At 36.3% G+C, this 13,208-nt stretch overlaps 1 protein-coding gene across 4 annotated transcripts in view; it reads left to right on the top strand.

Annotated features, from left to right (window-relative positions):
• The window catches only part of LOC150093601 (semaphorin-5A-like), a 299,721-nt gene that overhangs the window by 221,974 nt on the left and 64,539 nt on the right, over window positions 1-13,208 (top strand). For all 4 annotated transcript variants that reach the window (XM_090412830.1, XM_090412829.1, XM_090412831.1 and 1 more), the window contains exon 9: window positions 12,439-12,574. In XM_090412830.1, the coding sequence (XP_090268956.1) occupies window positions 12,439-12,574 (136 nt within the window). The remainder of the gene's footprint in view (window positions 1-12,438; window positions 12,575-13,208) is intronic.

Raw genomic sequence — 13,208 nt, 5'->3', positions numbered from 1 at the left:
CAGTATGTGATACATCATAGGATATTTCGAAAAAATTTGCTGAAAAAACTTTGACATTTGTTTTGTACAAACTTTATGCCTCAATTCAAAGTAAAAGATCTTTCAAGTCCTAGAGCACTTCCACGATCACCATCACTTGTGCTGTATGCATAAAAAGCTTTTATTTTTGTTGGTGCTTCATCCATCTCGGCAAAGTTCTACCGAACTTTGGGTTTGCCATCTTCTCATCCTTTTTCCCCTTCCACATTCCTAGATGCTATGAGATCCTCGCACAGCTCTTGCGCTGTTTCTACACCACTGGTTGCCACATTGCAGTCCATGGAGATGTAGTCCTCGAATTTATCTTTGTTCCTGCTACTGAACTTTTCCCGATCTTGGCTGAAATCATTTTTTCAAAATTAAAAAGAAAACTGTTCATGTGGGACAATGTTACATACTATTTAATATTATATGGTCTAATAATATAATTATATAATATAATAAGCAAGTCTAAAGTAAAACTGAAAATAATTTTTAATCGTACATGTGACGTAGCAAAGATTAGACATTTACTCACAAGAATAAAGAATAATAATAATTTTATTATTGCAAATATTTTGTTTAGAAATTAATGGGCCATCATTAGTGCATCAGCATAATCATAAGGTGAATCTAGAACAATAAATGTTAATCCTGTTTACAGAGGTGAGCCATGTGCTGGAATGCTGCCATATATGGGTGGTTACAGAATCAAAGGAGATTACAATTAAAGCTAAAATAAAAATGCTTTGAAATACAAAATTAATCAAAATTTAAATAAATAAAATGATTGAATGATGCTATATATATATATTATAAAAAAAAAAGGGGAGAGAGGTTTAGTTTGGTTTATTTGGATTTACAGCCAAAGCAACTCAGGCTACGAGGCCAGTATTATTATGCCTATTAATTACAAGTGTTGTTTGGGATTGGAAGTTTGTCTCTGAGCAGCACTGAAAAACTTCTGGTCTGGGTTTATTAGCATCATTTCAGAGGATCGTTAAGTTCCTCTCAGTGTCATGCAAGTAATTGAGGTATGGAATTTTTTTAGCCACTGTTGCATAATCATGTCCTTTAGCAAGCACTGAAGTTATATCCTGATAATGGAGTAAGGGAATGTCTATATGTGTTGCCAACCTACCTGGTTGATCTTGGTTGGTTTTTGCTTCTGAACAAGTAAGTCAGACTTGCATTTCAGGATATGTCTGTTTTACTGTAAGATCATATGGTGAGCTAGTTAAGTCCGAAGGATTTTAGGGTCTTGATTGCATCAAGAAATACAGTTGGGACAGAAGTTTGGCTCTGATGGAATTTCTAGTCTGAGTTTATTGGCATCATCAATAGAGTGGGTGGTTATTAAACTGTTGAAAGTAGTTTCACTTGGTTTTAAATTAAAGATGCCAAGAAATTAAATTCTTGTTTAATCCTTTATCCAAGTGCAAGCAAACAGTTTGCCATGAAGCATCTTCAAAACTACGATACTTGCATATACAAGTTAAGTTCTTCATATTAAGCAGGAATTCCAGGTATGAATATTTTATGCACTATAGCATAATCATGTCCTTTGACAGGTACTGAAGTTTTTGCAGGAGTAAGTTAATTAGACTTCTAGCCATTTCTAAAAGCACGTTATGTCTGTTTTTTAAGATCATGGATATTGTCTCTTGAACAGAGATTGCGCGATTTTGTCATTTATAATAATATGAGAATAATGAATTCAATGTTTAAACACAAGGAAATACATAAATATACTTGGTCAGCCAGAGGATACAAATCAGTAATCGACTACGTTATCACAAATTTTAAATTAGCAGAGTTAATTTTAGACGTAAGAACATATCGAGGCTTTGAATTAAACTCTGATCATTATATGGTATCAGCAAAAATTCGTTTTAAACTAAAGTGGCTAAAAACACATAGAATTGAAAATTCTTACCAGCCAAGCTACAAAATTTCTTCATTACAGGATCCTCAAGTTAGACTACAATATCAAAAATGCACAAACTTAAAAACAGAAACCACACATGAATCAAGGGACATAGAAGATGAATGGGAAAATTTGAAACAAATTCTCACAAAAGCAGCAACAGAAACCTTAGGAATAAAGCACAAATGGATTAGAAAAAAGAGGACTACGAGACTGGAACAAAGAAATAGAAAATATAATAAAAACCAAAAAGGAGAGTTACCAGAAATGGCTAAATTCCAAAACAATAGAAGCAGAAATAGAGTATAAAAGAAATAGTGCAATTGCAAAACGAGAAGTAAGGAAAAAACATAGAGAAAGATGTTACAATTTCGTAACAGAACTAGAAAAGGATTTATTTAAGCCACAACCCAAAACTTATAAAGTTGACTCTTTATCCCGTCATCTGAATGAAGTAAATCTGTGTGGATGGAGTGTTATTGAGCTAAAAAGCTTAAAGAAATAAAAGAAAAGATAAAAATACAAACAATAGATTTAGAAAAATGGGTGACCTATTTCCAAAATCTCTGGACAGATGAGAACAATGAATTAAAATTTTATAAGACAAAGAATGACCTAATAGAAAATATCACAATGTTAGAACTGAAAAATATAATAAAGAAGATGAAAAATAGGAAAACGCCAGGAGAAGACAATATAAATATAGAACTATACAAAAATGCAGGTGAAAAATTTAATGAAAGACTTTTGAAATTTTTTAATATGGTTTGGATGTCCGGAAAACCTCTAACTCTTGGAAAAAAGCACTGGTCATCCCAATCTATAAAAAAGGAAATAAAGACAATTGCAATAATTATAGGGGAATTAGCCTGCTGAATACAGGATATAAAATATATGCAGGAATATTAAAAGAGAAACTAAGCAGCATTGTAGAAAACAAATTACTAGAAGAACAAAATGGCTTCCGAAAAGGCCGATCCTGCATAGATCCAATTTTTACTTTAAAATTATTAATAGAAAAGAGAAGAGAATTTCAAAAAGAAACACATGTGGCATTTATTGATTATGAAAAAGCGTTTGACAAAATTAGTCGACAAAAATTGTTTAAAATATTAACCGATTTAAACATACCAAACCAACTTTTACAATCTATTCAAGAAATATATACAGGAAATAAAATAGCAGTTAAATAAGACACACCTCAGAATGGAAAGATATATCAAGAGGAGTACGACAAGGATGTACCCTCTCACCTCTGCTTTTCAATATATATATAAATGAAATATTAACAATCTGGAAACAGCATAACCCATTTGGTATACAAATGACCCCGCAAATGAAGATAGATACACTATTTGCAGATGATCAAATAGTATTAGCTACATCAGAAGATGACTTACAAAGATCATTAAAATCATTAAATGATATCTCTAAGCAATATAATATGACAATATCCAAAGAAAAAACAAAAATAATGGCATTCAAAGGAGAAAACCCAATAAGAAGTAAAATAGTGATAGACAATAAAATACTAGAACAAGTAAACACTTTCAGATACTTGGGATGTGATCTATCATACGAAGAAGAAAAAGACATAGACACTAAAATATCAAACTTTGTCAAAGTAAATGGCATAATAAATAGTATATTTAAGCCATCCCTGGTACAAAAACACACTAGAATCAGACTATATAATGTCTTGTCAAAACCAACTCTACTATACGGAAGCGAAACATGGACCATGAAAAGGAAAGATGAAAAACGAATTCAAACAGCAGAAATGAAGTTCCTCAGAAAAACAGCAGGATATACCAAGTGGGACCACAAAACAAATGAAGAAATCTTACAATCCCTAAAAATCAAACCAATTAATTACTACATAAGACAGTATAAACAAAAATGGCTAGAACATTTAAATCGAATGGACAACAGCAGACTACCAAAAATATTATACAGATACAAAATAAGTGGAAAAAGAAGAATCGGAAGACCAAGAAAGAGATGGCATGAGACCGGAACAGGCCACATGGCCTATATTCCATGATAGGAAGAAGAAGAAGAACAGATGTTGCGAACATTCTCAACATTGCGATTCTAGGCATCTTCAAATTTTTGCTCAACAGAACAAATTATCTGCTCTAATTCCCAAGCTCTCCAAGAACTGAACACCATCCAATCTATTATACTACAGAATGGCTTCACTTGAAGTTGAAATGAATCCTGGATACATACAAGCCTAACTACAAGAACTCTGAACCTGTATGGTTGAGTTCCTATCCCATTCCTCACAGATATCTTGGAGGTGATTGCAAAGATCCTGAAAAGATAGTTTAGTCCCTGCATTCTTCATTATCAACAAAATCTCCTCCTGCTCATCATGGAGTGGATGCTGATCACAATATCCTCTGGTCCAATAATCACTTTTTACATTAGTGCTAGTTTATGTATGAACTGTTATTTAGAGTGCTGAAGCACTTCTACACTGCTCATAGTTAAATCAGAATAACTGCCTATCTGTTAAGATTTGGGAGAGTCTCATCCTTATAAATGGCAAACAATAGTGCTCATCCCCTTTTTTTTTATATTAAAAAAAAAAAATAATGCTCTGTCATTCAATCATTTTATTTTATTTTTAATTTTTATTAATTTTGTATTTTAAATCGTTTTAGCTTTAATTGTAATCTTATTTGATTTTGTAACCACCCATATGGCAGCATTTCAGCATGTGACTCAGCTCTGTATATAATAGGATTAACATTCATTGTTCTAGCTTCACCTTATGATCATGCTGATGCATTGATGGCCTGTTAATTTCTGATCAAAATATTTACAGTAATAAAAATTATTATTCTTTATTCTTGTGAATGAAGAATAATTTAATAATCTATATAATATCTATAAAAAAACAGATTTTTGTCTAAGCTTACCTTGGTATCTGGTGTTCAGTGTGTTGATGAGAGAGACAAGGCCCTGTAGATTTGGCTAATGTTTGACTTTCAGTCTTTTATGGTAGTTTATAAGTATAACATTTGATGTGCTGTATCAAGCCAAATTTTAGATAAAGCATTGAATTAAAATTTCTGCTGTCATTCTATATCTTAGTTTAGATTGAATGTTATTCATGCTACTGAATATTCATTTGACATTCAGTATTTATTTGAATGTGGCAAAATTAAAATAGATTGCAAATTTTGAAATTTTTTTGAATTGGTCATCTTGATCCATCTTTATACTGCATAACCTCACTCAGAAAGCTTCAGTATTTGTTTTTCATTTCCAGTCACCATAAATGAATTTTTTATACCATGTTCAGAAGCATATGACTTTTTTAGATGATCATTTAAACTAACAATTGACTCTTTAATTGGATAGACTTTTTTCAACAGATGAAAATGACATTTTTATGCATGCAAATTTTCTGGTAGTATTTGCTTCAATTTAATAAGGATATCAAAAAGAAAATTTTGATATCTTTACCTCAAAGAACCTTCTTCATTCTTTGTAATTCTGTGAAACCTTAATTCTTCAATCTTTCTTACACACACACACACATATCTGACATAGCTATATACAACATAATAGCTAGAATGTGTCAGAAGAGAGGATTGGAATATGTGGATGCTTGGAGGGTGTTTGAGGATAGAGAGGAATTGTATACAAGAGACTACTTTCATTTGAATGAGGATGGACATAGGCATCTGGAGAGATTGCTGTTCTGAACGAGTCGGTGCATCCCAGGGTGGATGGTAGCAGGGGTGGCCTCTTGTGGGAATGGGTACTTGGGAGAAATGGGACGGCATTAGGTAACACTGAGCCCAGTAGAGTCTAGATGGGATAATGCTGGGTATAGAAACAGTGGCATTTTTATGTTTTACACCAATGCCAAGAGTATCCAGAATAAAGGAGAGGAATTGATGGCACTGATAGCATCAGCCTGGCCAAAGATTATTGGGATCGCTGAGATGTGGTTGACGGAAGATATAATAACAGGAATAGAAGTAGCAGGGTACAGCATTGACAGGATAGGAAGGGAAAACACTGTGGTGGAGTACTGCTTATAAGTGATGACTTATATCCTCTAAGAGTGGAGGCTTTGGAAGGCAGTGACACTAATGATTTTGAAAGCATATGGTGCGAGGTAGAGATAGGCAAGACAGGATATTTAGTGGGGTGTTGCTACAAACCAAGGAGTACAGAGGGTGGGAACCAGGAGATGTTTAGAAAGTTGAGCTTTGCAAGTGCAAGAAGAATGATTGTTATGGGAGATTTTAACTACAGCAGTATAAATTGGGAAAAGGAAAATGCATGTAGTAATAAGGGAATGGAATTTCTGCAATTCTTGAGGGACAAATATCTTAGGTAACATGTAATAGAGGGAATAAGAGGTTCAAGAGTTTTGGATTTGGTCATAGCATCAGAAGATCTTAGGTAACATGTAATAGAGGGAATAAGAGGTTCAAGAGTTTTGGATTTGGTCATAGCATCAGAAGAGTTGATAATAACTGAGATGACATCTCTCTCCCACATACATTCCCAAGAGATGGGAATATGTGGAATTATAAGGCAGGTGATTACAATAATCTTAGACGTCAACTTGGGGAAGTTTCATGGAGGGAGGAATTGGAAGGCGGGATATCATTAGTGCGTGGGAAATTGTGAAAGAATATTTGTTGGCAGCAATGTAAGTTGTATACTGCGAGTGAAGAAGAGGGCACAATTTGGAGTAAAGTGGATGACAAACAATATTAAACAGGAATTGCATGCGAAAAAGAGGCTATGGAAGAGATGTAAGGAGACAGGTGAAGAGAAGATGCATGAAGAATGACACAGGCCAGGAGAGTGACTAGCATGGTAAGGAAAGTGAAACTGGAATATGAGTAGAGATTGGCCCTAAGATCCAAAGAAAATCTTAGGGAAGTTTTTAGCTATGTGGCCAGTAGGAGGAGAAATGACCGTTGAAGATTGACATCGTGGGATAAAAATGGGAATAGAGTGACTGATGCAGAGGACATAGTGGAATTGTTCAATGAACATTTTATTGGAGTATTTCGTGGAGGAGTAAATTTTAATACTAGAGGGATAGGGCAGGTTGGAGGTTTAGAAGTGCAGGTGGAGTGTGTTAAAGATTCTGAGTGCTCTGGATGTCAAAGCTGTGGGATTGGATGGCATTTCACGAGTTTTGAGAGAATGTGCTAGGGAACTGATAGTGCCTTTAACCTGCCTTTTCAATGAAAGTCTGGCTACAGGAAAGGTGTCCAGGGAATGGAAGGAAGGTAAGATAGTGCCATTGCATAAGGGTGGTAGCAGACTGGAAGTGTCTAATTATAGGCCAGTTTGTGTGTCATCAATAGTTAAGATCTTGGAGAAATTAGTGAGGGACCATATACAGCATTGGGCAGATGAAGGTAATGTTATTTGTGAGTGTCAACATGGATTTGTGAAGGGGCGCTCTTGTTTTAGTAATATGCTAGCCTTTTATAATAAAGTTACAAGAGCTGTAGATGAGAGATAGGCATATACTGCCATTTTCTTGGATTTAGTGAAGGCATTTAACAGGGTGCCACATGATAAGCTGATATTTAAGTTACAGCACATGGGTCGAGATGTCAGGATTGGCTGTTCAATAGGTATCAGAGTTGTGTATGGTGGGGAAGTTTCAAGGAGGCAGAGGGTTATAAGTGGGGTCCCACAGGGCTCAATACTGGGACCTATACTGTTTAATCTTTATATCAGTGATATTGTCAGTGGATTGCAAGGGGATATTCAGTTGTTTGTGGATGATGTGAAGGGTTATTAGTAATAGTGCAGATGTGGTAGCCCTGCACTATTACTAGGGATTTAAATAAGCTAGACAGATGGGCAAATGAATGGAGGTATCAGTTTAATGCAGCAAAATGTAAGTTCTTGAGGTTTGGAACACATCAATAGACTGCTGCATACTCTATTGGAGGAACTATACTGGAGGAAGTAGGGAGACAAGAGATCTGGGGGTTGATGATTGATAGAAATGAAATTTAGGGGACATATTGCAAAGGTGGTGAAGGTAACACAGAGGATTGCTGCAATAATGAGGACTCTGATCAGCAGAGATAAGAGTTCTCATTCCATTGTATAAGACTGATCAGACCACACTGAGACTTATTGTTCACAGATTTGGTCCCCAGGATTTGAAGGGGATAAATTAACTGTGGAAAGGGTACAAAGGCAGATACCAAAGATGGTTTCGGGACTGTATAATGTTAGTTATACAGGATTGGCTGAGGGAATGTGCATTGCAGAGTTTAGTGGATAGGAGAGGTGATATGATTGAGACTTTTAAGCTGTTGAGAGGTGGTTACGGGGGAGTTCTTCCGCTTGGTTGAACATCATGAAGGAGTGATGACAAGGGGCCATCCCTGGAAGTTACAAAAGGAAACTGCAGGCAATTCAGTTTATTTATCAGCTTGTCATGTGGCCTTGGACAGGAGAGATGCATAAACAGTGGTGTACTTGGATTTTGCAAAAACGTTTGATAGACTGCCACATGAAGCTGGTAAATAAATCGAAACAGATGGGGATTGGATAACAGAACTCTTGAGTTAGATCAGTGACTGGCTGTCAGGTATCAGAATGTTGTATGAGGTATGGCTATTAAATAACTAGACCAGTTGCAAAAATGTGGTTTATTATTGGATTATTATTATATATAGGTTTATTATTATATTTAATAAACCTATATTATATATATAATATAGGTTTATTAAATATACAACTTAATTGTTATCCCTTTCAACATACTCCCTTCCTCTCTATACACTGTTGCATATGAATTTTCCATTGTTGGAAGCAGTGCCGCAAGTCATAGTGCTGCCGTTTTCTCCTTTACTTTACCTCATCCACTGACTGAAAATGGGTGACCTTTAATGTGGATTTCAAACTTTGGAAAAAGGTACGAGTCGCATGGAGCTAAGTACAGCAAGTAAGGTGGATGGTCCGACACTAGGATCAGCCAGATACTGCTTTATAGGCTGTGGGTTGGAGCATTGTCTTGATGGAGAATCTAAGTGCTCTTCCACAGATTGAGTCTTCTTCCTCACTCATCCTCTCAGCTTGACCAGAACCCCAAGGTAATAATGTTGGTTAACTGTCTGATCCTCTGGTACCCATTTAACCATTACTATGTTATTGATTTATTAAAAAAAAAAAAGATCGGCATTGCCTTCAGTTTTGTCTTGCTCATTCTTGCTCTTTTCATTCTCAGTGACGTGATAGTTTTCCAGTGCATTGATTGTTTCTTTGTTTCTGGATCATTCTGGAAAATCCATGTCTCATCACATCACATGTGATGATCTTCTCCTGAAAGTCTGGCTCTACTGTTAGCTGTTTCATGATGTCAGTGCAAATATGTTTCCAGACGTCTTTCTGCCTTTGATACAGGTTTTTGGGAACCATTTTGGCGCAGACTTTGTTCATGTGCAATTGCTCATGCAAAATTTGTTATACTGTCTCCTTATCAATGTGCACCATGTCTGCTATCTCTGAATGCTTAATCGGTGATCATTGTGGATAATTTCATTAATTTTTGCAATGTTTTGTTCGGTTGCTGCCGTGATGGGGCGACCCAGTCATTCGTTATCTTCAACGTTTTCTCGACCTTCAGCAAAGCATTTTTGCCATTCAAACATTCATGCATGTGACATTACATTATCACTGTACACCTCCTGCGACAGTTTCAAACACTCGGTTGGCAATTTCTTCAATTTCACAAGGAACTTGAGATTAATGCACTGCTTGAGTTTAATATTAGACATTATTTCAGCAAAGTGACTCCAAATGTGCTTCTTTTATAACCTGCCTATAGACTAACTATGAGCGACAGTGAGCAATGCTTATCTCAAATGCTTCTAGAACCCTCAAGGTCATTCATGACGCAAGTGCATCCCACTCCTACGAGTATACGATTCACAGCTCACCTTGTCTCGTTATTTAATAGCCACATCTCATATATGGGGATGCAGTATCCCTAAAGAGGAAGTTCACTAGTTGTGTACTGCAGGGTCAGTTTTGGGACTCTTGTTGTTCAATTTGGATGTTAATGATATTGGGATGGGTTTAATTAGTGATATGCAGCTGTTTGCTGATAATGTAAAATTGGGGAGAGCAATACAGAGTCAAGTGGATGTTGTGGCCATACAGGAGGACTTGAATAGATTGAATGAACGGGCAGTAATGTAAGTGGAACTTTCAGTTCAATGTTGCAAAGTGTGAGATTTGGTAAGCAACGATGGGATGCAAAGTATACACTTGGTGGGGGAAACCTTTAAAGTAAGTTGAGGAAATGAGAGATCTGGGAGTGATGTTGGTCAAGGACTTGAAATTCAGGGTCCACATTGCATAAGTTGTGAAGACATCCCATCGGATAATGACAATGAGTCGGAGGACCATGACATGCAGAAATAGAGGTTATGATGCAATTGTATAAGGCCTTGATCAGGCATATGGATTATTGTTGACAGATTTGGTCACTGGGTTTTCATGGTGATGATATGTTGGAAAGGGTCCAGAGAAAATTCACAAAGGTGGTCAGTGGTCTTCAGAATGTGGAGTATGAGGACAGATTGAGAGAATGTAAGTTACAAAACCTCATGAATAGGAGGAAGAGGGGTGGGATATGATTAAGACATATAAGCTAGTCAGGGGATTGTTATCAGGTTGACCTGGAAAAGATTTTTCATAGAATGGGAGGGGGAAAGTAGAACAAGAGGCCATCATTGAGCAGAGGAGGAGTGAGGAGAACCCTCTTTGCATGGAGGGTGATTGGTGAGTGAAATGCATTGTCTGAGTGTGTTGTGAATGTAGACACATTGAATCAGGTTTAAAGCATGGTTGGATGAACATTGTACCTCCCATGATGAGGCTCTGACTCCATGCAGGTCAGATGTTAATAATAATAATAAATGATTTAAAAGGGGAGAAATATTCAGTAAGGGGAAATATGAGAGTTTTTAAAAGAAACAAAAATAAAGAGTAAGGAATTAAGAGTCTGCTGCCTTGATATGATAGGAGAGAGAGAATTGAAGGACCATGATTACTAATGAGTTGATGAGAAGATTGTGCAGGAGGAATAGTGTTCAGTTTATTGATGTATGGAGTGAATTTGATGGTGAAAAGACTTGTATATGCCTAATGGACCATATTTAAATAGTCTTGGAATTAGATGATTGGAGAAAGCATTGTTTAGTGAGTTTGGAATTGCAAAACCAGAGGTATTAGGGAGGATATAATCAAGCACATGTCTGGCCACACCTATGATAATGAGCACGTGTACAGAACTGATGATGCAATGCTAGCAAATTGGGGTTTGCTGACATTGCAGAACTGGGGAGAGCAATAGTTGATAAAAGTGATGTAGATATCCTGTAGGATGATTTTAATAAATTGGCATTGTGGACAAAGGATAATCATTGTCAATTTAATGTTGCAAAATGTAATGTTATGCACTTCTGGTTGAAAAGGTTGCATACATTGTAGCATATTGATGGAACTGGATTGCAGGAAATTGAGGAGGCTAGGGACTTGGGGGATAGAGTTGATGTTTAGAGGACATATTGCAAAAGTTGGTAAAATGGCTCAAAGGATTACTTGGATGTTAAAAATATGTAAACAAGAAAAGACAGGGAAGTTATTATTATCCCTCTTTATAAAGCTATAATTTGGATATTTTTTTGACTACTTTGCACAGATTTAGTCACCTGGATTTCTTGGTGACGAGGAGGTTGTAGGGAAGATTCAGAGACAAGTAACCAAGCTGGTCACAGTTCTCTGGAATGCTTCCTGTGAGGACAGGCTGAAGGTGTGGGTTGCAAAGTTTATTATTATTATGTGACGCCTCCAAGGAGTCCAAAGACTCGAGGAAGTACACCCACTCAACTCGCTGTCTCCACCACTCAGTCCACCAAATACAGTGAACTGCAACTACCATCATTATCTACACAATGGCATCTACTGGCCACCACTAGTATTTTCACAGATAATCACAAATATCCATGCCCACAGCAGGATTCAAACCTGCAGCTTTTTGGCTGGAGAGTGGATATGTTAAGCACTCAGCCAACCAGAGCTAAGTGAAAAAGAGTGGACATGATAGAAACTTTTAAGATATTAAAAGTTTCTAACAGGGATTTATAAAATTGATACAAAGGAAATTTTTCAACATCTAACAAAACTAGAGACCATTTGTGGAAGTTGTGTTCTTACACAATCCCTATTAACCACACGAGTGTGGTTAGGGGTGTGTGTGGACCAGATTTTTTTTGCATGGAGAATAGTGAATGAGTGGAATGGATTGCCAGAATTAGTTCAAGTCATTGACAGTGAATTTAAGGAGAGGTGTGATAGATTTTGTGTGTATAATAGTTAGTTTGGGTCTCCATGATGATTCTCTGGACCCCATGGAGATACTGTATGTTTCATTATACCATATTGAAGTTATATGTTAATAATTTTTCTTTCAGAAATAGTATTTATGGTTCGGCAATATGTGCATTCAATATGTCAGCAATACATCGCTCCTTCAAAGGGCCATTTAAATATCAAAGTTCTCCTAAGGCATCATGGGAAAAACAGTCTGCTTCACATGGACATTTTCAGGTAAGTTACATTAATACAGTCGGTTCATTGATATTACTTAATAATTCTTAAAGAGTTGATCCAATGTTCTGGGAGAATGAAAATATACAAGTTATGTAAGTCAAGGGGAAACAGATCTAATATATAGTGCTAGTTCAATTCTTCATTGTAATTTAATTTTGGATTTATTGTGGAAGACCCATTATTCATAATATATCTATTGTACTTCTTAAACTCATTCACTAAAGAAGCACTCAACCACCTCTGGAAACCCATTCACCACCCTCCAAGCAAAAAAACCTAGTCATAATACTCTTGCCAACCACACTCCATGAGCAACCCCTCACTCAACCCCTTCCTGCCATGTACGGGGAAAAGTCTTCAGTATCATTCCTATAAAACCCCTTTAATAACTTCTATGCTGCTCTAATGTCTCCTCTTTTTTGCCTATCAGTCCCTATTCAATCCTGGCACAATTTTTGTCACTTGCCTCTGGATCCTCTTCACCACTTCATCCCAACAAAATCCTGTTGTCTATATCTGTGTATAGATATGGACAACAGATGTGGTTCAGATGTGGCCTAATTAAAGCTTTATATAGGGGAACAATAACTTCTCTGTACCTTCCTGTTAGTGTTAAATAATTATGTAATCT

The sequence above is a fragment of the Typopeltis vanoorti genome, chromosome 23, assembly GCF_054136105.1.
Source record: "Typopeltis vanoorti isolate ZY-2024b chromosome 23, IOZ_Tvanoo_1.0, whole genome shotgun sequence".
Classification (NCBI taxonomy): Eukaryota; Metazoa; Arthropoda; class Arachnida; order Uropygi; family Thelyphonidae; genus Typopeltis; species Typopeltis vanoorti.
The sequence above is the reverse complement of the archived record's forward strand: the minus strand, read 5'-3'. Positions and strand labels throughout refer to the sequence as shown.